A 26,120-nucleotide genomic window follows, 5' to 3' on the forward strand; every position below is an offset into this window, starting at 1 on the left:
ACTGGAGGGGCTGAAGCTCTCTGCCCTGCGAGGCTGGGAGAAGGCAAGCAGAGCAAAACCAGCTGTACACCAGGGCCCAGCAGGAAGCCAGGGCTGTCCCATCCCAGGTCACACCTCAGCCCTGTCCCACAGCTGCACGCATATTTCAGATGTAAATTGTTCTTCTTCCAAGCAGGGATGAGGCAGAGGCAGCCCCTGCCCTGCCTGTCTGGGCAGGCTCCTTGGCAATAAACTCCCTGCTCGTGCAGAAACCAAGCACAAAGAAATCCCATCAGTTCATGCGAACAAAACCCACCACCAAGTAATATTTAATAAAGTTTATTAGGTTACTGAGTGCTATCTACAGTCATAAAATAGAAAGGATTTTAAACTGTACAGAGTCATGTCCTGGTGAAGTGGGGAGAGATGGGAATGAGGGAGCACAAAGGGCAGCAGGAGTAGGGAGAACACAGCTTCTTCCCTGGAGTTCTGGAAGACACTGGTTCGAGTTGAAGGCAACCAAGCAGGGCTCCACACACTGAATTTTGTGTCCCACCCTGCAACAGGAACTAGTACAAACCCCTACGTTGAAAAAAAACCTCATATAATATTAGAATAAAAAAGGGGCACGTCACACCCCACCCAGTCTTGGCACCAACTCTGTGCTTTAAAAAATATACTATGCAAGTAGTTTATTTTCAAAAAGGTACCCTACAGCAGCTGTTTAAAACATGTTCTTATACATACACCCCACATATATATATATTAACATTTTCAACAACTAAACTCATTTGTACCTACACAAAACTGAAGGGGTAACTCAAAAGCAAAACCAAAACAAAACAATCACACAAACATTTTCTCAAGAAAAAAACCACAAAGAAATGTGCAAAATAACCCCAGAAAGGCAGCATAGTAACCTGTGGAGAGGTCAAGAGAGCAGCTCCTGCTAACAAAGGAGCGTCACCTCTTTACTTGGCTACTGAGGATCTATTTGGGATGTGCTGATTTTGCCTGAATTGCTTGTCCTGTTTATTGCAGCTCTCTCCTGCTCCCCGGCTCTGGAGAGGTTCAGTTCCTCCTGCTGTGCCTGTCTGAGCCCCTGGGATTGCTGCTCACCTCTGCTGGAGCCCCTGTGAGCCCTGCTCTGGGACAGAGGGCAGAGAGCCCCTCCTGCTGCAGGGTTCGGGGGGACTGGGGTGGTCTGGGACAGAACTGAGCCTGGCTTGGGTGAATTTAAGCAGCTTATCAAGGAGAGAATTCCCTGGCAGTGCCATTAGAGAGCACGGGGGTTTCTCTGAAGGTTCAGCATGGGGCAGAGCTCAGGGGACAGGAGCTGCAGCTGTGACAGATGTGAGACAGATGTGTGACACACACAGCTGTGTGACACAGCTCACACACACGGTCCCAGCCCAGCCAGGGACCCCAGAGCAAAAGCTGCAGCTCCCAGTCAGGAAGGAGGAGTGTGGGGACACAGCCTGACTGCAAAATCAGCTGTGAAAGGCCCGGGAGGAGGCAGAGCAGGGAGCAGGATGAGCGCTGGTGCTAAACAAGAGAGCAGGAGTCACCACCTGTGAAACAGCAACAGAGCAAGGTGAGGATCCCAGCACACACACAGACATCAGCAACACAACCACCTTCTCCAAGTTCAGAAGTGTCTGGTGGAGGAAGGGCTCTTGGTTTTGGTGTTTCAGGGCTTGGGGTTGTACTTTTTTTTTGGCTTTAAAAACTCATCAATTAATTCTTTATAGTACTCCAGACTCTTTCCAACTCTGCTGGCCATCCTGAGCCTTTCCATTCTCAGGACATGGTCTTGACATTTCTATTCCTAATGCCTCCTCTTCCTCAGATCATGTTTGAATTCTTACTTTGATCATTATTCTTATCTCACCATCCTTCCCTTTGGCTGGTACAGAAGAACCATTCCCCTGGAGCCCAGAGAGGCAGCACAGCCTTTCCCAGGAGGAGAGGGGAGCACAGAGCTCTGTCAATGTTCCTCTTGTCAGTGTGCTGGGGAAGGGACTCCCAAGGAGCAGAGCACTCAGCTGTGAGCCAGGGCTGCCCGGGAGGCACTGGGGCTGCAGCAGTGGCAGGAATGCAGGGATGCAGGAATCCATGCTCTGGCCAGGCAGCTCCAGCAGGGCAGAGCTCCATCCGTGCCTCGCTTCCACCTCCGTCCTGGAGCTCGGGGTCATTGGTAGAGCAGGTAACTCTTGAGGGAGGCTGGCAGGGGCAGGGTGGGGATCTCAGCCAGTCTGTCCTTGCCCAGGGCGAGCCTCACAGCCCGCCGGCACAAGTCCATCAGAGGCAGGGGTTCAGCTGGGGAGAGAGAGCAGAGACATTACCAGCCCTGCCCAGGGGGAGCAGCCTCACCCGCTCAGCCTGCTGCTTCTAAACCCCTTGGACACTGAGCAGGAGCACTGACACCTGGCACGAGGGGCACCCTCACCCTGCTGCTTCTAAACCCCTTGGACACTGAGCAGCAGCACTGACACCTGGCACGAGGGGCACCCTCACCCTGCTGCTTCTAAACCCCTTGGACACTGAGCAGGAGCACTGCACACCTGGCACAAGGTGCACCCTCATCCACTCACCCTGCTACTTCTAAACCCTGGGAACACTGAATGCCTGGCACAAGGTGCACACTCACACCCTCACCCTGCTGCTTCTAAGCCCCTTGGACACTGAGCAGCAGCACTGACACCTGGCAGGCGTGCAGCACCTCAGCCATCCACAGCTCCAGCAGGGCACGAGGTGTCTGCAGGCCACTCCAGCCAGTGTGTGAATGGAACAACCCTACAAGAGCAGCTGCAAGTTCCTCCTCTGCAATTCCAGCCAGAACAGATCTTCCAGCTCATGCCTCTTGCTGCAGCACCCAGAGACTTCTGTAGAGTCACTGCAGGAAAAGGCCACAGCAGCCAGAGCCTCAGGGGTCTGGGTACCCAGAAGGCAGCATGATTTATCCCACACAGGAGGGGAACAGCTGTCAGCCCCTCATTTATACTGCAGAGCTCCCAAGGAAAGCAGAGCCATCTGTCAAAGCTGTGCACCCTGACACTCCCCAGCAGAGCAGTCCCTCCCGTGTCACAGACCCAGGAAGGATACAAGCCCTTGGCTATCTTTTTCTGCATCCTGTACTTAAACCCCTGAACAAGGCCATACGAGTTTTTCAGGAATGGCACACGGGGCCCTTGGCTGCTGAGGAGTCACTCACAGCACGGAGGGGACTGAGGTCAAAGCCAGACTGAAACACCCCAGAGCTGCACAGGAGGAAAACTCCCATGAGCTGCTCACTGCTGAGCCTGCCAGAGCTCACCCTGACCCTGCTGAGGGGCTCCTCCTGCCCCCAGCCAGGGCTGACACATCCCAGAGCAGGTAACTGCCATCCTTCCATGGCCTGCACCACTAGGGAGCTGCCTTTGCTCACAGAAAGCACCCACAGGTGAGCTTGGCTCAGAAGCTGCAGCTTCCAGTAGCTTTGGCAGATGCCTCCAGCTCCACAATATGTGAACCTGACTTGCCAAGCCCAGCACTCCCCACTGCTGTCCTGTGCCACCTGTCCTGTGCCACCAGGCTCACCCAGCCCTGCCCTGTGTGCTCCTCACCCATCCCAGGGTCCCTGCTGCCCCTCCTCAGGGACAGACACACTGCTGCCCTGCTCTGTGCCCTGCCTGGGACACTGCCCAGAGCCCCAGCACTGGCAGCACTCCCTGGCACTGCCCAGGGCAGCTCATTCTGAGTGAGCACTGGGGCACAGACTCAGGGTCTGCATTCAGAGTCTGCCCCAGTTCTGCCTGCCCTGCACAGGGACAGCAGGGACAGAGGCACTGCCCAGCAGCACCCCCAGCACAAGGGGCCTGACCCCCAGAGCCTTTAGATACTCCCAGGACAATCACATTTCAGTTCAGTGGCCTCTAAAGGAGAGGCTCTTCCACAGAGTCCCAGGTCTGTCCTCACCTAGTCTGCACTGCCATCCCAGGGTGAGCAGAGCAGCAGGGAAAGCACACACACACACACACACACACACACAGAGCTGACCTCCTTCCATTCACGAGCACCACAATCCCTGGACAGGGCTGCATCGAGTGCTCCCAAGTGCTCAGAGCCAGACACCTTCTTTCTGTCAGTGCCAGAACAGCATCCCGTCCCTGCTGGCCTGCTGCCCACGATTCAGTGCTCAGCCCGGAGCTCACACAGCAGCTGCAGCCTGGAGGTGGCCCTGCCCTGCTCCAGCAGCTCCACACTCCCTGCCCCAGAGTGGAGCAGAGGGTTTGGCTTGGGCCCTGCAGCAGAACCTGGTTCCTGGAGCTGCTGACACCCCTGAAGCTGCTGTGGAGAAAGAGCTGGGCTTTCTTTGGGTGAGAAAGTGCTCTGCCAAGAGCTCTCTGCTTGGTCTCGCAGGGTTGAAGAGTATTTCCCAAAGCACCAGCAGATTTTGCTCCTGCCCCTTTGCAAGGCTCTCCTGGTCACTCTGAGAGCTCAGTTCTCTGGTGGCAGCTCTGTGGCACTCAGGGTTTGCCAGGGCTGGACACCTCCAGCACAAACACAGGAGCCCTTGAGCAGACACTGCTCTGGAATGCAGGGGAAACTGCTCTTCATACCAATACTGCCAAATTTATTTCACTAGTGACATAAATCCAGATTTTAATCCACTTCCTTCACCTCTCTCCTCCACCCTACCCAGAAGACTGAGTCACAGTCTGGCCCCATGGGAACTTCTGACTATGAGAGATAACAGACTTTAGCACATTTGGACAGCCAAATTTATTACTAAGCTTAGCTAAAGACTGATGTGCCTGTTAGTAAAAGGGCTGGCGTGTGAGCTGGGCTGACAGCACCCAGCCCCTGCTAGAAACGAGCACACCCTGCTCACAGAGAGGCAGGGGAGTGAGCCACTCTTCTGAACGATGGAAAACATTCCCATTTTCTTAGAGGGGAAGACCTGTGCCTGTTCTTGCCTGCAAGGGATTTCAAACATCCCCCTGAAGGAAGGGGATTGTCCCAGAGACTGTTTTCTGTAAAGAGACACCAGGATTCCAGTGCCAGTAATTCAACTGTCAGAAGAACTCTGTACCAATACAAGGTTTCCCATCTCCAGCTGGACAACTGGCATCACCTCCTGCCACCAAACCACCTCCCCAGGCCCTGCCTGCTCCCTGCAGAGGTGACAGCACAGGTGTGCAGACAGACAGACTCTGTGCACTTTCCATGGGGAACCCAGAGCTGCACCCAGCAGTGCTGCTGCTGACACAAATCCTCCCCCGTCGCAGACATCTTTCGTGAAAAATCTTTTCATTAAGGTTTTTCCTCTTGAGAAGCTGAGAAGCCTCAAGAACAAAATGTAAAGAATAGTTATCTGGTGCTGTGGAATGTAACAAGTGAATCTCTGATTAGTGTCATAGAGTTGTTTCTAATTAATAGCTAATCACAGTCAGCTGGCTCAGACTCTTTGTCCAAGCCACAAGTTTTGTTACCATTCTTTTTTTTTAATTCTTAGCTAACTTTCTAAGAAAATCTTTTTTTTTCTATTTTTTAGTATCGTTTTACTATAATATATATCATAAAATAATAAATCAAGCCTTCTGAAACATGGAGTCAGATCCTCGTCTCTTCCCTCATCCTCGGACCCCTGTGAACACTGTGACACTCCTGCCTGCAGGAAGAGGGGAGCCTTGCCCAGGATGGCCCAGGATAACCCAGGATGACCCAGGATGGCCCCAGGATGGCCCAGGATGGCCCAGCAGGGCTAGAACAGGGCTCATACTCACGGTCCAGTCCGTTCAAGTAGCACATGCGGATCTCGCAGTGGCCCCACACGGCGCTCACCACCGGGTACAGCTTTTTGCCCTTGAGCCCTCGGAAGGCCACCCCCATGTACTGCCCGTCCACGATGAAGCTGAGGGTGCCATCGTCCATGTCCAGCACCACCAGGAAGGAGTCGGGCACGATGAAGGTCTCGTCGGGCTCCAGGAAGGCGGGGTAGGTTTTGCTGGGCTGGTTCTTGCCGTCGTGGTAGAGCCTGTTGCGGCCCAGGTCCCAGCCCCAGGACTCGTGGTTGTTGCCCACGAGGGTGGTGTAGCCCACGGAGTGCAGGGGCGCCTCGGCCGTGGCCACCCCCACGACGGCGTGGGTGCCGCGCTGGCGCATGGCCCAGGTGATCTGCCAGACGTGCAGCCCCCGCGTGTAGCCCACCTTGCCGCGGATGGCGTCCGTGCTCTGCGCCACCGGGTGCCGGTGGAACATCAGCTTGTCGTCCTCCTTGACGAACACGTTCAGCGAGCGGTCGTCGTTGTTCCACGAGTGCAGCAGCTGCACCTCGTAGGACACGGGGGGCATGTCCAGCAGCAGGTCCAGCCGCGTGGGCTTGCTGTAGTCCAGCCCCTGGAGCTCCTGCTTCAGCGGCCGGTACACAGGGTCCCTCATGTCCACAGTCTTTATCCCCCCCGTGACCTTCTGACCCATGGTTGGCCTGGCCTGGCCTCCTCACAGGCTCATCGAGTTACCTGGCAGCTCCTGCTGTCATCCAGCCCTGCAGCAAAGGCTGCCAGGAGGCTCTGCCCAGATGTGCACCGCTCAGGATTGCCTAATGGACGGAAAGAAAAACAAGAGACGAGTTAAACATTAGCACATTCAGCCCTGTGTGCCACACTCACAGAGCACTGCATCCATCTGTTTATCCCAACGAGGTGTGCTTCCTTCCCTCCAGCCAGGAGGGTGCACACATCAGCCGGCCATGGGTGCAGCGCTGAGGAGACAATTCTCTGCAGCTAAAGCTGTGCTGAGTACCTCGGGGGCCTGGCTGCAAGTCCAGAGCAGCAGACCAAAGCTGCTGGGGGACCCTCATCCCAGCAGCTCTGGCCCCTCCAAACCCCTGCAGCCAAGGGCAGATAAACTCTTGCCGGGATCGTCTCAAGTGAGCAGCTTCTCTTCTCCAAGAGGGAAAAAAGTCCCCAGTTTCAGCTGCAGAGTCCAGGGGGAGGAGCAAGATCCTTCCCACAGTTGAGCAGTTTTCCTTCCAGATTGCAGAGAAACCTCTGAGAGGCTGAAGCCAGCTTGGCCAGAGATCCCTGCTCACTCTGTGCACCTCTCCTCCAGCACTGCGTCCACTCCAGTGTCTCTGCTCTCACTCAGCAACACAAACAGCCCTCTGTCACACAGCTGCCAAACTGGGGGCAGCTATTAGGAGAATTAGAAGTGGGAGGGGTGCAAACGAGCTTTCTAAGAAAAAAAAGTGTTATTTTAACATTTCCTGAAGTGAGGCAATCATGCAGCGCTCCTGCCAGCTACAGTCACAACACTTACTCACAACCAAGGACCTCATCTGGCATAGAAAATAGAGCATGAATCAGATCTGGTTTAAAAATAAGATTACTGGACATCAGCAAGGCTTCAGCTAGAAGGTGAACAGGCTCACTGTGTTCTGGGTCAGGGGTGAATTCAGCAGCTCCCCCACAGGCTTTTCCTACCAAGGTATGCTATTGGAACAGTGAGCTAAATCCCAATCCTTAAGTAACAAGAGACAAGACTATTTTTTCTTTGCTTACCCACTTTTTTTAAAATCGTGAATGGAGAAGAAAATGCCTGAGATTCTTTGAAAGTCACATCCCAATGCACAGGCTGCAGTACAGATATTTCAAACTATTCAGGGACCTCAGATGTTGGGCACAGAGACAGAAGATGCCATTTAAATAGGCCCAGCCATGTTATCAGCTGCTGAGATGACCACCAAACATCCTGGAAATTAAATAAATGCCATCCACAACATCCAAACAAATCCTGGCCCGTGTAAGCCGGCTGGTCACCAGCTGAAAGAAGCAATAACAGCAGAACCAGGTGAACTCCCTGGCATTCCATGCCTGAGGCACATGGACAAAAGCTGACAGCAAGGGACTGGCAAGGCACATGTGGGAGTCCATAGGCAAATCCAGCTGCTGGAATTTTGATTAGGATAAGGGAACAAAACATTGGCAGAGGGAGGAGAGGCAGAGATTTCCTGTGCAGTACACGTGAGAACACAGCATAGGAAACAAGAACCAAAACAAAGCAGACTGCAGGAGTGCAGACCTCTTTGAAGCACACAACACTCAGCAGAAGTGAGGGAATACAACTGTGCTCTTCATCAGCAAAACAATGCCTTGTTCATTGTGGCTTTTTGCCTTTGGCCAACATAAGCTTCATCATATTTCTCCGAGGCTGCTGCAGCAGGAAGGGAAAGGGAATCACCCCAGGAGAGCCCTGAGTGCCTGCTCTGCCCAGGAGATTCCAAACACAGGCACCACTCAGCACCTGCTCTGCTCAGGAGCCTTTCCCAGCACTGCTCACAGCAAAGACAATGGCCAGAATAAAGAGGAAGGGGTGAAGGAAGGGAAAAGATTGGAACAGAGGGTGGGTGAGAGCAGGGCAGGTACAGCCAGCCCACGGCAGGACTGAAGTGCAATACAGCTCCTTGTTAGGGCAGGGCAGTAATCCCTGCCCACAGCCGGCTCTCTGCCCACAGCTGGCCAGCCTGGTCTGGCACTCAGGGTGGCACCTTGCCCTGCAGCCAGAGCACAGTTATGCCCTCATCTCTTAAAGGGAAAAGCCTCTGCAGGCACAAGACAATGCAGGCACTCTCCTGCAGCAGGAGGAGACAGAAAGGCTTATCCTGTGAAATTAATGGATTAATGCCCTGGGCAGCTCCACAGGAGACACAGCCAGCCATAAATGAGCAGATAGGCTGGGGAATGAGCTGCTTCAAACCCTCTGAGCTGCTACAGGTTTAAGTACAAATGTAAACACTGAAAGTGCTTTTATCTGTCTTATCAACAGCTCAGGCTTGCTGCAACTCTGCTCTGCTTTGCCAACACCAGCTCATCCCCAGGATGCAATCCCGCTCCCAGGCTATTGTCGGTTCCATTGTTAACCTCATGGGCTTAAAAACCAGGGAGTGAAATTCTAAGGATGCCTCAGAGAAAAGGATTCCCTGCTATTTTCAGTGAGAATCAGCCCTCCCTTCCATTTAGGTGTTCAGAGCAGGCTGTCAGCTGGCCATGCTAGAAGGAAATGCCAGGTTCCAAAACAACTGCTTGCTGCAAATGGATCAGGGCAGGAGACAGCAGGGACATTTAAATGGAAGGCAAATCCTGCTGTTGAATAGGAGAACACAGCTCTGCAAGCAAGGCACTGCCTGTGCTCAGAAGCTCTGGTCCCTCTCAGAGCTTGTCCCTCCCTTGCTCTGCACCTACAGGACACCTGTCTGCAGCACCAACAACAGGAACACACGAAGGATCCTCAGCTCCTTCATTCCTCATCCACTTTTACTTTATTTCTTCAAGTCAGTTTACTGTGGCTTTATCTCCTTCCCATAAATTCATTAGGTGTACTTGTACAGATAAGAGGCCAAACCTTTACACACCTCACAGGCTCTGGGTGCTCTGCAGACAATGAATCAGAGCCCTGCCCTAGAGATTTCCAGCCTGGAACACACCTCAGGAGAAAAGGAGATATATATACTGCACATGGCCAGTGACTTGCTAAGAGCTTTAGAAGCTGAACCAAAGGATCCCTGACAGCACCAGCGAATGAGACTGAGAAACCCGCTGTAGTTTTGCTCAGGTTTCTATGATGTCACTAGAAAAGCTTAAAGAAAACTTGGTTAACTTTCTTGGGCTGAATGTCCACCCTGCAAGCCAACAGCCAAAGGAGCCCCACAGCTCCCATTCTGCTGGCTATAACCTGCTGGCAGGTAGGAATGTGCACAGTCAGAAACCCCACAAGCACCCTCCACAATGCAGAACCTGGCCCAGGAGGGCTCTCACACCTGGCCCAGCACTGATGCAATCACTTCAGAGCATCCTGGTCTCAGCACCTTGCCACCCCCGACCAAACCCTGGGCAAAGGCAGCTCACCTGGGCAAAGCAGGGGCAGCCTCACCTGGGCAAAGGCAGGGGCAGCCTCACCTGGGCTGCTGAGCTCCCCAGAGCTGTGCTGGCAGAGCCCACGCAGCTCCAGCAGAGGTGACAGAACAGCAGCAGCAGCAGGGCCAGGTGAGTTTGGAGCGCTGTAACTGGGATCAGGGCTGGGCAGGCAAGGTTCCAATGGCTTTGGCAGCCTCACTCGTGGGGAAGGATGCCACAGGGCCAACCTGCTCAGCCCCAGCCCCCAAGGAGCAGCAGCAGCTTGGCTCAGCAGGTTCAGCCGCTGGCAGGGCTCTGCAGCCTCCAGAAAGTGAAACTGCAGCCACAGAGCTTGGGCAAGGAAGAGCCAGGGAAGGGGGCACGTGTCCCACAAACAGCTCCAGCAGGGCAAGAGCCCCCTGACAGCCCCTGTGCTGGACAGGTGTCAGGAGAACAAGTCCCTGGGGTTGGCAGTGCTGACCTGGGCTGGGAGGGCACCACTCAGGCAGTCCTGACGAAGATTTGTGGCTGTTTTGGCAATGCCCTCTCACCCATCCCTCCAGTGATGGTTCTGGCACCACTCAGGCAGTTCTGCTGCAGATCTGTGGCTGTTTTAGCAATGCCCTCTCACCCATCCCTCCAGTGATGGTTCTGGCACCACTCAGGCAGTCCTGATGAAGATTTGTGGCTGTTTTAGCAATGCCCTCTCACCCATCCCTCCAGTGATGGTTCTGGCACCACTCAGGTCGTTCTGCTGCAGATTTGTGGCTGTTTGGCAATGCCCTCTCACCCATCCCTCCCGTGTCTGACTCTCCAGAGCAGAGCTCTGAGGTTACTCACAGCAGCACATCTGAGTCAATGAAAAGCTGAAGCAATAACCACCACCCATCCTCAACCAAGCCACTTGCTAGACACCTAAACAAATTTCCACCATCCACCTACCCAGCCAGTTCCTGTGAGCTACAACGCTGCACAATCTGGCAGAAAATAACTCTAAGCAACAGGAGAGAGTTCACTTTGCAAAATATTTGTAATGATGGAAGCGGCTCAGAAGGAGTTCCAGAAGTTTGTGCCAGAGATCTTCTCTCCCATTGAAGGCAGGTCACAAACAGCAATTTTGGTTGCAGAGAAAAGGCATTTCTTCAAATGAAACAAGGGAACTCGGGCTGCTTTTCCTCAGAGAGGAAGTTCAGTGGATGTTTCAAAGGTCATCAGGCTCCTTCCAGCTCTGCATAAGGTAACTCATGGATGTCAGCTTCATGTCAAAGCCCAGGCACAAATCAGGACTCTAAAATAGCTTCTCACAGGCAGATTGCAGTCATTTGTCTGCAGCAATTATGTTCTCTCCCCTTTGCTGCTCTCCAGCTTCCTGCTGCTCCAGAATACCAGCTGGTGAGGTGAGCAGCTCTGGGCTGGGCAAGGCTTTACAGGCACACCAGGGACCTCATGGACTGGGGTTCCAGGTACAGCAGCACCTGAACCGTGCTGGGTGCCACAGGAGAGGCTGTCACCTGCCCAGGTGCCAGCCAGGCCACCCTGCAGGGCATCCCCTTGGTGTCAATGCCCACTGAACTGCTGCCATCCCTGCTGGCAGTGCAGGGCTGGGGACAGGCCCTGCTGGGGGACGCTGATGATGCTGATGAGAGGTGCTGAGCTCAGCTTTGTGCCACAGGGCTGCACTCCAGAGATTCCTCTGGAGGGAAGAGCAGGAAGCTCAGTCTGAGCAGAGGCAGCGCCTGAACACGGAGGGGCACAGACTTCCCACACTCCCAATTTCCTTAGCTGCACCCAAGAGACGTGTCTACAACCTGCTTGCAGACTAAAAACCACCACAAAGAAGTGACATGAGCAGCAGGAGGAAAGGTCACAGGCAGAGGTTCATATCCACAGGTTCACCTCCCTTACACCCCTCTACCTGTCCACATTCACCTGATTTTCCCTGTGTTATGGAGACCTTGCACACAAGCCCTGCTTCCAGAAGAAGCCTCCCAACCCTCCAAGGATGAAATCTGTGCCTGGCACATTGCACACAACCTCCAGTTTTATAACCCAGCAGCACCTGCAAGGCCTGGTCACACTGCCCTGCTGGCTGACTGGTTTTCCCTGCAGCACTGGAGCCATTTGATAGGCTGCATTTACAGAGGCATTTCCTCCACAATTAAGCCACCATCAATTTTAAACAGTAAATGTTTATGTTCTGAACTATTTGCATTAAAGAAGCCCACATAATCCAGAATAAACCACCCTCTTGCACAACAACTCCCTGCTTTTTGTTATTTCCCCACTTAATTTGCAGCCATACTGCCCACTGTCCATCCCTCATCTCTGTTTAACTATCTGGACTCATGAGTTTTGTCTGATAATGAGGGGAGCAGTGGAAAGAATGAAGTTTGATGTTTCTACCTCTGCCCAGAGTTTCCACTCCTGTATCAAAGGCACTTTTTTGGCTGTGGCTGTGGCCAACACCACCACCACCAACCCATCAGGACAGAACTCTGGATAACAAGGCACTGCACTCCCCTAAAACAGTTCATGAATTGATTTTTTAACAGAAACCCATGTTCTCAGCAGCCACCTACCAGAACCCCCTGTGTCCCTTCCCAGGTGACAGCAGGGCAGAGCATTTCCCAAAAAGACGGTTTGAAAACATCCACAGTGAAGTGTGAGGAGTCAATCCCTGCTCCTTAAGGCAACACAACATCTGTGTCAGGAGCCACAGACCCAGCAGGACCCCTCCTCTCCGGTAAAGCAGTTGGAGCTGGAGCTATTCTAATATTAAGTTGTTCAGTTACTGTCTCTTCCTTTTTTCATTTAAGGATGTCACAAGCACTGCTAACAGTAAAGCAAAAATCCCCACAGCAGAGCAGCTGCCAAGCACCAGATTACTCAGCCTGTTGCTCCCAAATACGTTTATTGTGTCTGAAGCTGCAGCACATGTATTTACATCAAATACATCCCTGCCACAGGGGAAGTTGTGCAAGTGTCTGGTACTGCTCCTCACTAGAGACAGCACTGCTGAAATCTGGGCCATGCACTGGGAACAAACAAATCCTGGCCCATTGCAAGGGAGTCTCTGCTCCCTCCAGGAGACTCTCACAGCACCAGGAGCTGGATGCTGCTCTGATCCAGAGGCCAGAGCAGCACATTCAGCAAAACCAGGGCCTCGTGGTGCACAACCAAAGTTATGCTCCATCCCTGCTGCACTCCAATCCTGTTTTCTCGCTCACCAGTTTACTCCTGTAAACCTTCAAAACCAGAGCCTGCCCAACTCTGGGCAACCTGTTCCAAAACTTCTCATACTTGGGGTTAAGCATCCTCCTCCCTGTCCAAGCCATTCCAGTTCCTCAACCAGCCAGTTTCAGGTTGAATTTTGTGTTCATCCTCAGGTCAAATAAACCCTAAACGAGTGAACTCAACCCCTTGTCCCAGCTGTTAGCGCCTTCACACCACACAGCAAATCACTCTAAGCAACAACCATGGATCAGTTCACATGCCTTATTGCCTTACCTTGGCACATGGGAAAACTCAGCATTCCTCTGTAATATTCACCCAGATCTCTCCATCCTGGGCTTCCCAAGTGCTGAAGAACAGGACTGAGGTTGCACCCTTGTGTGTGAAGACCCCAGTGGATGTTTCACCCCTTGAACTGCAGATTCAGGTTCTTCCTGTCCTGAGGTCTGTGGAGTCTGAGGGTGTCACCACTGAGGACAAAAGCCTCACAAGAGGAGACAGCTGAGTCACTGAGGAAGTGACTTTTTCATACTGTTTAGGAAACCATTCTGTTCACTTAGTAAAAGGATGTTTTCAGAAGTCACCACCCTGCGATGCACCCAGAGCAGGGGCTGCTCACTGGTTCTTCAAGGCAAGAGCCCCAGAGCCTGTCAGATCCTCCAGTGCCTCCAGCAGCCACCCATAGGCAAAGCCACCTCCCATGGTGAGTTCCAGCAGGTATTCCCCTGGCCCTGCTCTGAAATGAGATCCTGGGCCATGCCCTGCACAGCAGACGTGCCCTTGCTGCATCACACAGTTCTGTAATGTGCTGAATGATGACAGCAGCATCTTCTCTGCCCTGGCCACTGGCCAAGCCAGCCACAGCCTAGGCTCAGGATTCTCCATTCCTGGCACAGGAGCAGGGCTGGGGCTCAGTCTTGCTGTCCTCCCTCTGAGGACAGGCAGGTCTCAACCGTCCCCCTTGGAAAGAGCCCTCACATCACCTCGAGGAAGCACTGCAGGAACAGGGCTGCTCTTTTTAAGTGGAAAAGATGAAAGCCAAAATCTGGATGCTCACATGGAGCTGATGCTCAGGACAAGCCTTTGGAGGCAGGGACAATTCTGGACAGATTGCTGCAGTGCCACAGCCCTGTCTGTGCTCCCCCAGTCCCTCCACACCTCGGGCTGTGGTTGGCACCCCTGAAACTGCAGCTGTGAGGAGAACATCCTGCACACAGCCCGTGCATGGCACCAGTGTCTGGCACCTCCTTTCCCACCTGCACCTCCCAGCCCAGAGGGAGCCACTGGTGCTCCCAGGTGAGGAGGGGTCTGCACCTTCACCCACAGCAAGCAGGGCTCAGGAGCTCCCAACCCTCAGATTTGTTTCCGAGGAACACGGAATTACCTCCAAGATAAAACCAGCAGTTTTATTATCAAAGTTAACTAGGTACTTTGCTTTGAAATACAGTTTCTCCCCCTGCATCAAAGGGCTGTTAATTTTAGTCTTGTAGCAAGAAAAAAAAGTAGAAGAAATGAAAGCAGCATCTGCTTGGAAGAGCTGAATGCAAGATAAAAGGTGTCTGTGACAGAAAGCTGGCAGCAGCATTATGTTTTCTATTCAAGTTTAATCTGGGAACAACAACCACCCTTAAACATAACAAAAGCTGTGGAAAAACCCTTTCCAAATCCACCAGCATAGCCAGAAGATGCAATTTCTCTTCTCCAATCACTGCAGCAGCCAGTTGAGGTGAGGAGCCCAGACAAACCCAAGCTCGCAATACCAGGGTCACGCAGACCTTGGCTTGCTCAAGTCCACAACATCCCTGCTTCAGCCTCCAGCTCCTTCTCCCTCCCCCAGGTGTCCAGAGCTTCCCAGAGGTCTCCCAGAGCAGAAGGAAGCTCCGAGCCCGTGGCAGAGCAGCTCCAGGGTGTCTGGGCACTAAGCAGAGCCCAGCACACAGCAGTGACATTGTGCTCTGCCCAGGCTCCAGCAGCACCATCCCTGTGCAGTGCAAGAAGTGAAGCATGGATCCCCAGCCTGCTCTGAGCGGCAGGGAGGGTGGGAAGCTGTTCTGTGTGACCTTTAAAGCCTTTGGAATGCCAGGCAGGGAGAATCCCCGTGCCCAGGGCACTCTGCCGGACCCAGCGTGCTGCCAGCTCCCAAAGAGGGGCTGCTCACCTCACCTGCAGGAGCTCTGCAACTCAAACCTTGGCCACAGGAGCAAAAACCCAAGGAAAGAGCTGGATCAACGTGGAACAGAGCAGTGCCCAGACATTTGGCAGCATTCAGCCAAGCACTCCAGCACAGGCTGGGTAAGGGGAGCCCTCCCTGCCCAGGAGCACACTCCACAAGCAGGGATGGCCCAGCAGCTCCCAAGTGCTGAACTAAGGGGATATTCCTGGCAGACAGATTGCACAAGAGACAGCTCACACTGCCAGCTTTACTGGAACACACTCAGCAGCTCCCCAGAGCAGAGCATGCCGGGATGATGCTGGATTTCTGACTTGTCATTAGCCAAAAAAGTTTAATGACATGGTTGGGCTCTGTGTTTAGCTATAATTGACCTGGGACATCCCATAATTAGGAGGAGACACTGCACATCTCACTGGGGCTGGCAGTGAGCACAGACACATGCAATGTTCTGCTTTCCCCCTCACCTGAAAGGGTCCCTGGAAATGGCTGTGGTGCTCTGAGACAGGCAGGGTGACCCAAAAGCTTTGGCTGGCTTCCTAAATCATCCACCAAAAGGCTCCACAAAGCAGCAATTTCGAGATCCTTTCTAGCTTGCCTGCTTAAAGCTTTATCCCTGTAAAAGCTCAACCAGACAAATCATATTTGCAAGTGCAGAGTGCACCAAAAAGAGGAGGATGAAAGCACACTATACAAACTGTGGCTGCAGGAATGCATATGCTGCTTTCAGAGGACATCTGCACTGTAAGGTGGCCAGATATCCCAGAGCAACTTCTTCCTGGAAATAGCAGTTGTGGTAATACAGAACAAATGCTTTTGCCAAAAAAGTGACCAGGACATGCACTGCAGCATTGCCCACAGTAGCTGCAATACTGCTTCAAGTGGCAAGGGGGGAAATTTGCCCCTTAGCCTTATAGGGACACACTCAGAAATTCACTCCTAAGCAACAGCCTCACAAGCTTGAGCTCTGTAAATGAAGTGATATTTAAAGTGGTTTCCTCACCACCTCCAGTGTGCACCATGTCCTGCAGGGGAGGAAGGAGCCAGCCACTGCTCAGCATCTGAGCTCTGTGTAGTGGTGACAGGGAATGCTAAGGTGGTTTTTATCCCTTCTGTTTCCACCTTCCAAACGCCCTGACACCACCACAGGAGCCTGAGTAAGCAGGGTCTGAAGAACACACATGTCCCTCCTTCCCTCCCTAGGGCTCCTCAGCAGACTAAACTGTGGCTTTCCCCTCTCAAACAACAAAATTCCATACCTGTAATCATGCCAACAGCTTTCTGCTGTGACTATCCAGACTTGGCCATCCTTTCCGCGAGGGTGAGCCACAGAGAGACCTCTGCAGTGCAGGAGCCAGTGATGGAACACTCCTGAGCCCTTATCTGGGCACTCAACAGCTGCCAGCACTTCCAGCTTCAAAGGCAAGACAAAGGCTGTAGAGCCAACCTATCCTCCCTACATACCACAGCCACCACAGGTCCTCATCAGTCAACATGCCTTCCAAATAAGTGTTTAACATAAACATTTGTAGAGTCACTTAATTCCTGGTGAACCCAGCTATTTGATGTGGGCCACGGAAAGCTCCCATGACATCAATGGAAAGTTTCCAGTCAGAAAACCGGGGCTGAGACAGATTAATAGAAGTTAAGAAATAGGGATGAAGAAGCCTTGTAGAAACAGTCAAGAGATCTGTTCTTCAGCAAGATGCACTCAACACACTCAGGAACAAGCAGGAGAGAAGCTGCCTTGCTTTTTCCAAGTTTAGAGACCAAGAACAGCAGAGATAAGGCAGCTATGCTGTCTCCAGTGTGCAGGCTTCTGTCTTTTCTGGGCTGCTCACTCTCCAAGTATGTTCAGCTGTTTCTTGGCTGCTGCTGAGGTTGTGATTCCTCCTTTGGAGCAGGCTGGATGGCTTGGCCAAGGTTTGCTGTGTGCAAACACCACTTTGAAAGCAGTGAGAAAGCCACTGCCACCCACCACCCCATGCACCACAACCTCCCAACCACGGGACAGATGTAAACTGTCTGGAACAGCCAATGTCTGGAACATCAAACAAAGCCACCACATCCAACAGCCTTTTCCTCCATTGAAACCTCACCCCAGACTAAACTCACCTTGAGGTTTTTTATTCCTGCAGTCAGCTCATCACACTTCTACTGCTGACATTCAGTGGAAGCATCACCTGAACCTCCCCAGGTAACACCAATCCCTTGGAGATACCAGCCAGGATGGACAGAGCTGGCTGTGGAGCTCTTCACCCTGGACAAACCCATCTAAGCACACATGATTGGACTGCCCAGCTCTTCTGTCAGGCTCCAGGCCAAACAGGGCTCCACGGAGGGCCCTGCAAAGCCACCTTGTCCCTGCTGCCACCCTGCCACCTGCTGGGCCATCAGCTCTGTCCCCCTGGGCCCCAGGGTTACACCTGGCACCACAAGCCTGGGGCAGACCCCATTTCTGCACAGACTCCTTCTGGGGCCCTCTCAGATGTGCCAAAACAAGATTTGAGAGCACACTGAACGTTTTCCTGTCGAGAAGGGTTTTATGCCAATGCAATCCCTGCTGTGCCTTCTGCTGTGCTCCTTGAAAGGGAGATTCCCATGAGGCCAAGGATTCCTTCAGAGCCAGTCTAGACTGAGGACTGGGTGGAGTTTTTGCCAAGTTTGAAGACAGCCTAATCCAAATAACATAAGAGCACATGCCTCTGAACAAGTGCTGGTTGTACCACCTTCCTCTGCACTGAGTGTCTGTAAGCTCCAACCCCATTTTCCCATTTTAAACACACAGGGGGGTTCTCCTCAGCCCTAATACACAGCACACTGCTCTCCAGTGCCCACCTGCATCAAGAAATCTCTTCCCACCTAAAGCTCCAGGAGCCACTCAATTCTGATTTCTTACCAAAACTTGCAATTCTCCTCCAGTTGAACAGAAAGCATTGCTCTATTTATCCCAGAAAACAGCACAGCAGAGGATAAGACATACACCTCATTCTGCTCTTGCCTGTTCCTAGGTGCATCCCAAAAGCCTTGCACACCTCTGGCCTAAAGCCTGACCTGCTCAGCTCGGCCAGGGGCTGCTGCCACATCCCAGAGTGCAGCCAGTGGGAATTCTGATTGAGCCAGGCAGGGATGCTGTCCTGCCATGGGGCTGTGCCACAGCAGGAGGCTGAGCTGCCCTGCCTGGAAGGGAACACCAGCATGGCCCAGGAGCCACATCCCTACACCTGGGGGGCAAAGATGGAAGGGACCCCTGAGCCCTTCTGAATTCCCTTCTGCAGAAATACAGCAGGAGGTGCTTACAGGAGAAATACACACACCAAGTGTGCAAATACAAACACCAAGTGTGCACTGGAGTGCACCAGCAGCACAGACTCCCTTCCAGAGCGCCCAAAGCCCTGCAGCAGACTCCCTGGCAAGCACTGGAGGTCTCTGCCATCCTGGAGGGACCCAGCACAGCTGTGCCCTGCTCTGCAGAGGGCAGTTGCACAATCCTCCCTGCACATGTGGGCACTGCTCCTTCCAGGCAATCTCCCCAGGTGTCCCCTCCCTCTGGAAGTGTTGACACACACACAGAGCTGTGCCTCCTGCAAATCCAGTTCCGTGTCACACCAGGCTCTCTCAGATCACCCAGATAAAGGCTGGGATTTCACTGATTGTTACTCATGCCACGAGTGCAGGTTTGGACCTGCGTGGGCACTGTGGGCACGCAGGACCTGCCCCTTTCAAAATCTCACCAGAGGCAGCATCTGCAGCCACCTGACAGCCTGCTACCCACGGGGTCAGGAGCACCAAGGGCCAGTGAAACAGCTGAGTGAAACCCCAGGAAAGCTCTCCATTCCCTCCAAAGCTGCTCCTTGACACACTTTAAAAAACCCAACTATTTAGCAGCTTGTTGGTCCTTGAGTGGATCACCTGAAGATCAATTAACTAAGGCAGCTATCTAGAAATGACAGTATCCAAGTCCCACGATGGAGCTCAGCCACTGATCCATTAAAAAACATAAGATACACACCTTGCCTTTTTCCTCTCCCCATCTCAACCTCCAGCAAGTCAAACGCACAGCCTGGAGCCCCAGAAGCACAGGTTGGTGTTGGTCTTTTCTTTTCTATTCTTAGCTTAGCCTTCTGAGGAAATCCTTTCTTCTATTCTTTTAGTATAGTTTTAATGTAATATATATGATAAAATAATAAATCAAGCCTTCTAAAACACAGAGTCAAATCCTCACCTCTTCCCTCAACCTGAGGCCCCTGGGAACACTGTCACACTGGCTCATTGCAGGTTAATATTCAATAGTTTGATTCCCTCCCACCCCCAGCTCCATCCTATTCCAGCTGGGAGTGCACAGTGTGCCCCATGCACAGCCCCAGAACACGGCAGTGACACTGTGGGGACAGCAGGCAGGGCAGCCAGTGCTCAGAGCCCTGACAGAGGGGACAGCACAGCCTGCAGCAGCAGCTCACGCCTGTCACACAATCCCAGAACAGAGAGTCCAAGCATCTCCATTTCCTGCCCACAGGCATCAAGCCAGGTACTTTCTGGATGCACACAGCCCCACAGCCCTTCTGAGCACAAGGGTCAGCAGGTTTACTCTGCAGCTGTTGGAGTTTACAGGAACTGGGAACAGACAGGAGCCCTCCCAGGTCAGCTCAGCCCTCACCAGCCGCTCGCACAGCTCTGAGCGTCGCTTTACGTGGGCACCTCCTGAACCCTCAAACCCCAGATGCATGACTGCCCTGGGATTAGGGTGGGACAAAGCAACCCTTCCCTCACGGCCCACATGTAAACAGGACTGGTGCAGCCTTAAAACAGCACTGACAGTCAGGGGAGACTCAAGGGTGACTGACACTCAAGGGAGATTCTGCGCGTGGAGCTGCTGCCAGCACAGCACAGCATCCCTCATCCCCCCCTCACACCCAGCACCCCCAGGCTCAGCAGCAAGGAGCACAGGCTGCTGTGTGGAAGCATTTCAGGAGTCATTCTTGTTCTCCTCTCGCTGAGCAGCAATGCTGCTCTCCCTGCAGCACAGAGCCAGGGGCCTGACGTGCCACCAGCAATGAGTTAGGCCATCAGGGCAAGAGCCACACTCTGGCAAACTCCAGGGCCTGCTACTAACCCCCAAACACTCCAACTAGGATGCAGGCATTTTTCACACCTCTGCTTTAAGTAGATTTTCAGTTACAAGAGGCCATTCAAACCAGAATTTATCCACGGAGAAGCTTGCAGAAGTTTGCACCAAGAATTTCTAAACATCTGAGACCAATGTTGCCTTCTCATGTAGAGAACGGCTTGGCCTTACCCCTTGCTTGCTTTTCTTGGCACTCCACCATCTGTGGCTCACGTTCTTCAGAACGAAGTTGTTTCTGCAGTTTTTGTGCAACTGAGTGCCTTTGTACATTTATGGTGTCAAGGCCCCATCTGGGATCTCCTCAGGACAGATTCCTGCCTTGATAACATACCAGCTCTCCAAAGAAAGCAGTTTGAAGCTAACATCCACACAGCTGCTCTGACTTAGGAGCTTCATCAAATTCCCCTTCCAGGCTAAAAGAAAAAGCCCATGTTTGGTAACTCCATTCAGACATCACCACCTTCTGCCCCAAAGCTCTCAATTGCTCTCACTCTGGTATCTGGCAGATGGTGCTGGTTGTTGGGGTCCTTTTGTTTGTTTGTTTAAGTTAAAAGCTTTCTCCTTAAAGAGAAAGCTTTGTAAGAGAACAAAGAAACGTGTCACTTTCTCCTCCCAGGGGAAGTTTTACTGTTACACAGCAGCAGCACTGCTTCAGCTTCAAGTCTGTCTTCCCATGTTCTAGAAGAGAAAAAACTCACAAAGCCACGAGACAAGGAAATATCAGGGGACAAGGCCCTCCAGCCTTAAGGAAAAAAGCTAAGGCAAAAACATGTGGCTGTTTCTGTATTAAATGAAGAAAAGATGCTAACCCAAAAGACTCTGAATCTGACCTGCAATGTTGCTGAAGTACAACACACAAAACACCAGAAGGGAGGATGACAAGGCATCTTCCACGTGAATGGACCACTGGCAACCCCAACCCCTCACTGTGCACAGATAAACATTTCCCACCTTTCCCACCCCACTGCCAGGACGAGCCACATGGCAGAGCCCATAAACAAAGCCTGGTACTGGCATCCACCCCAGCCCAGCCAGCAGGGAGGGAAACACTCCCTGGATCCTCTGGCAGTGCCCAGGGCCACACACGGAGGGGATGTGCAGGAAGGGGCAGCCTGCAGCCCTCATCCCTCCAACCACACTCCTTGGGGCACACACACCCTGCCAGCTTGGCCCCTGCACAGCCCAGGACACTCCGAGCAGGACAAATGTGACACAGCTGTCCCCAGCAGCAGCAGCACTCACACTGCTCCTCCCTGTGTCCAGGACATCCCCCTTCCCTCTCCTCTTTCCTAAAGAGCCAAAGCTTTCCTACAGCCCTGAAGGGCTCTGCCAGGGCAGCCTGCAGCCCCAGGGCTGGCACAGCTGACTCAGTTCCACTGGCAGCAGGACACGGCTCATGCTGCACTCAGGGCTCTGCCAGTGCCTCCCCACCACCTCCACACAGCCCACACCAAACCAACCTCACCAGGGAAATTTCTTTTGTATCTCCTTCCCTCAAACGCTCCAGAGTTCAGGCAGCTCGTGCCACCCCAGAGCTACAGATAAAAGCAGTTCCTGTACCAAATTAACACCCAGAAGGAGGATTTTTCTTTTTGCTGTAAAAATCACTAAGTCTGCAAGAGAATTTTCTGACCAATGCCACAGACCAATTTACTTTATCCCAGGGGTTTCCAAAGCATTACCATTAAGGGCAGAGCAGTACAGAGTTAAAAGGGAATGGATGTTTTAGTAGTCCCTGGGAAAACACAGTTAACAGTGGCACATTTTCCCCACCATGTGCTTGGAAACTATTATTTTTAGCTGTATTTTCTCACACTCAGCAGAGAGTATTTGGCCATTACCTGTAGCCCACATCCCATCTTTGTTAAGGACAGCTGCACTCTTCCCCCAGCAATTATTCATGGAAACAGAGGCAGCTACAGCAATTACTCACATGGAGTAACTCAAGGGAAGATTTCTTTGTTTTCCAGAGCAGTGCAGTAACTGAAAGTGACTCAACACCTTGACATGAGCTCATTCTGCAAAGGCCACCAGCAAAGGAACCCAGTGACTGCAGTCTGGTACCAGACACTTACTCACTTTGACTCTGCAGGCATCACAGAGCTTTGTCTGAAAGCAACTGGTGTCTGACTCGTGACTTGGCAGGGCAAGCTGTGGGCATGAGCTCCATCACACACCTGGAAACACAAAGGAGGGGGGCAGCAGCTCCACAGCCAGCAGGTTTGGGAAGCTCAGAGCTCAGGCAGGGCTGTCAGCTGCTCCTCACCGCTGATATGCTGAGCTGCTCTGCCAGTTAGTGCATGTGCAAGGCTCCTGCCACAGGACATGAAGAGAAGCTCAGCCCAGCTGAAATCATCTCACTGGTGCTCCCTGCCAGCCCCAGTTAATCCTCAGCCCTGGGTGACTCCAAGCTCAGTAAATACAAGTGTACTAAAGCCCAAAATTACAGCCACCACTTGCCCTGGCCTCTCAGAGCCCATCAGATGCCAATTCCAGCGTATGCAGAGGGGTCAGCCACAAAATCTGACCAAGACACAAACCTCAGAGAGCCACAGAACATACTCCATCCCACATCTTGTATTCTTCAAAAGCCACTTTGGGACTTGGAGTATTCTCTGTCAGCACTGTCTGCACTCAGTCCCAAACCCTGGCACAGTGTCCTCACTGGCTCATCAGCTACAGATTTTTAATTCCAGGAACTCAATGAATTCTTAATTAGTCCTCACAAGACAAGCAGACCTTGCAGACTGCTTTCACGTTTTCTGAGGAAAGGAAATAGGGTCCAGGGGAAAAAAGCAATGCAGAGACAGGAGAGCAACAAGCAGAGGCCATTCCCCAGCCCCAGCAGCAGCGAGGGACTGCACACAAACACAGCACAGAGGAGCTGGCCAGTTCCTGGAACACCAGCCCACGTCCCAGCAGCATCCAGCAGCAGTTTACAAACAAGCCCCAAAGCACATCATAGTGCACTTCAGTAACCTCCAGAGCAGAGGAGAGAGTTGCAAGGGCTGCTGCACTGCAACAGCCCAACGTCCCCTGAGGAACACGCTGCTGCAGCTCATCCCCTGCCTTTAAGGGGGGTGAGGAGCAAATTGCTGCTTTATGCATCCATCAGCACCACTGCTGAGAGCCTCGGCAGGGCCAGCACGGCGACAGGGCAGCTCAGGGAAGATGCTCCTGCACTTCTGTAAACAGCAGCACGGCTCTGTGGCGTTCCTGGCTGTTCCCTTATTAACTCACCACGGAAATATCCTTCCTTGCAGGCTGGGAGAGCCACTCTGACCATCCCACTCTCACTGCAAGGCCCTGGAGGCTCTGCACAGTTTGGTCCTGGTGATGCAGCAGCCAGCTTACACCAGCAAGACTGAGCTGTCTGTGCTACTGAGCTTTGCAACGCTGCATCTGGTGTAGAAATCAGACGTTAGAGAGGTGGGAAAGGCACAGATTACTCCTGGGACAAAAGGTTCATTGAGCCATCCTGCATCACTATCGTGGAAAAAAAAAAAAAAAAGAAAGAAAGAGGCGATCTGTCTCCAAGGAGCAACTCCCATTTTTACAATCATGTTGTAAACTTCCTTATCTCGAGCCACGGCTCACACAATTGACAGTTTTTGAATCGGGCACAGCCACCAGGCACCCCGGCTGCCCACTTTAGCCAGGGAATAAGGACAAAACACGGCATAGTCCAGCAGGAGGCTACAGCAAGACTGACCTTATAACAACAGCCTAGGTCCTTCGGATAGAGGATTATGTAAGACCCCGTTGAATTCGCACAGGTTTATGTAGTAAGCAAAGAGACACAGTAAGCAGACCTTGTAAGGCGTGCTCCAGAGCCCCCGCGGTAATTTACCGACCCTGAAGGAACAACCCCGCTTCCCTACCGAGCCGGAGAGAGCCGCACCGGTCATCGATGTTTGCTTTCCAAACCCGCACACGGCACCGGCTCCGGCAGCCGCCCCTCCCGCGGCATCCCCGGCGCGGCTGCGGAGCCCCGGGGCCAGCACCCCACCAGTGCCCCGGGCCCATCATCCCATCAGAGCCCATCACCACATCACCGGCGCCCCTCGCCCCATCACGACATCATCAGAGCCCCCGGGCCCCCTCGCCCCATCACCGGTGCCGCTCCCCGCTGCCAGCACCGGGCCCGGCAGGGCTGCGGCCGGCGCTCGGCCTCGCCCCGGCTCCGCAGCTGGCACCGCCCGCGGGCCCTGCCCGGCCCCGCTCGGCTCGGCGGGCACCGAGCGCGGAGAGGCCGCGGAGCCGCCCGCACCGCCCGCCCCCCGCTCCTACCGTGCCCGGGCTGCCCGCCGGACCATGGTCCCGCTCCGTGCCGTGCCGTGCCCGGGCAGGCCGAGCCCCGCGCCCGCTGCTCCCGGCGCGCCCAGCGGGGCCGGGCCGGCATCACATGGCCCAAATAGCGCCCGGCGCGGCCCCGCTCCGCCCCCGGCCCGGCCCGGGGCGCGGCCGCTCCCGCCCGGGCAGCGCCGGCGGCGGGCGGGGCCGGGAACGGAGCGGGGCCGGGCAGAGAGCGGGGCTGGGAGCGGAGCGGGACCGGGCAGAGAGCGGGGCCGAGGAGCGGCGGGGCCGGGAACGGAGCGGGACCGGGCAGAGAGCGGGGCTGGGAACGGAGCGGGGCCGAGGAGGAGCGGGGCCGGGAACGGAGCGGGGCCGGGCAGAGAGCGGGGCCGGGAAGAGAGCGGGGCCGGGCAGAGAGCGGGGCCGGGCAGAGAGCGGGGCCGAGGAGCGGCGCGGCCGGGAACGGAGCGGGACCGGCGGACGAAGCGGCGGAGCGGGGCCGGGAACGGAGCGGGACCGGGGCGCTGCCGCCGGCGGAGTTCGCGACCGCGGGGTACAGCGAGAGCCCCGCAGCGACAGCCCCTGTGCCCATCCCCGGCCCGCAGGCGGCACCGTTTCTGTGTGAGATCGGGCTGTTCGGTGCTGTTCTGCTACTCCAGCCCGTTTGTGTGTGAGATCCGGGCTGTTCTGCTGCTCTAGCTCGTTTGTGTGTGAGATCTGCGCTGTTCTGCTGCTCCAGCCCGTTTGTGTGTGAGATCCGCTTTCAGCTGCCACCGTTTGTGTACTGCGCTGTCTGCTGCCAGCCCTTGGCGCGTGTGTGAACTGCGGCACGCCGGTGTGAGCCGGCATGGCGCTGGGGATCTCCGGGCACTCGGTGGCGGCTCCATCCTCCTCCATCCGCACACCCACCCAGAGTTCCGCATTTCTCCACGGGAAGGGGCTGCCCAGGACAGTGGCGGAGTCTCCGTGCCCGGAGGCGTTCGGGGAATGCGCTTGGTGCCATGCTCCGGTTGACGTGGTGGTGTTATGTCACAGGATGGACTCGGTGATCTCAGAGGTCTTTTCCAACCTAACCCATTCTGTGATTTGTTTCAGCCGCTCCTGGGAATGTCTGTTTGCTTTTTAAAGACTCATTTGTTTACCGAAATAAATCTGGGAAATACAATTCTGTTGATTTCAGTCCTCATTATAAAAACAACCCTTTGGACAAATCTGACCCGGTAGTGCCCCTTTGAGGTAATGAATTTTTCAGTGTTTCCAGACAAAAAGACTGGTTTGTAGCAATACTGCTCAAGCTGTAAAGCCGTGGATTGTCATAAATTCAGCAAGCCATATTGCAAGGGATAACTCCAAGGACCACCTAGGAGCTGCTGCAGGAAGCGGTGTGAGTGATTCAGGAGGTGGCAGCCTGCCATCTGAGTCACTGTGGAATGAATGCCCCTGC

The 26,120-nt window shown here is 53.8% G+C and overlaps 1 protein-coding gene across 1 annotated transcript; it reads right to left on the minus strand.

Annotated features, from left to right (window-relative positions):
- Positions 1–818: 818 nt before the first annotated feature.
- On the minus strand, positions 819–24,774 carry SPSB1 (splA/ryanodine receptor domain and SOCS box containing 1). The gene is made up of 3 exons (XM_030963794.1): positions 24,671–24,774; positions 5,748–6,562; positions 819–2,298 (listed from the first exon to the last, which is right to left on the minus strand). The coding sequence occupies exons 2-3, from the start codon at positions 6,439–6,441 to the stop codon at positions 2,171–2,173; spliced, it is 822 nt and encodes a 273-aa protein (XP_030819654.1). The 5' UTR covers positions 6,442–6,562; positions 24,671–24,774; the 3' UTR covers positions 819–2,170.
- Positions 24,775–26,120: the final 1,346 nt, after the last annotated feature.

The sequence above is a fragment of the Camarhynchus parvulus genome, chromosome 21 (genome assembly GCF_901933205.1).
Source record: "Camarhynchus parvulus chromosome 21, STF_HiC, whole genome shotgun sequence".
NCBI lineage: Eukaryota > Metazoa > Chordata > Aves > Passeriformes > Thraupidae > Camarhynchus > Camarhynchus parvulus.

Excerpts from the sequence above, each read along its gene's own strand:
- SPSB1 (XM_030963794.1), bottom strand. The coding sequence starts at position 6,441 with ATGGGTCAGAAGGTCACGGGGGGGATAAAGACTGTGGACATGAGGGAC. Across the intron at positions 2,299-5,747 it reads CTACTTGAACGGACTGGACC|CTGAACCCCTGCCTCTGATG; the intron begins GTGAGTATGAGC and ends CTCTCTCCCCAG.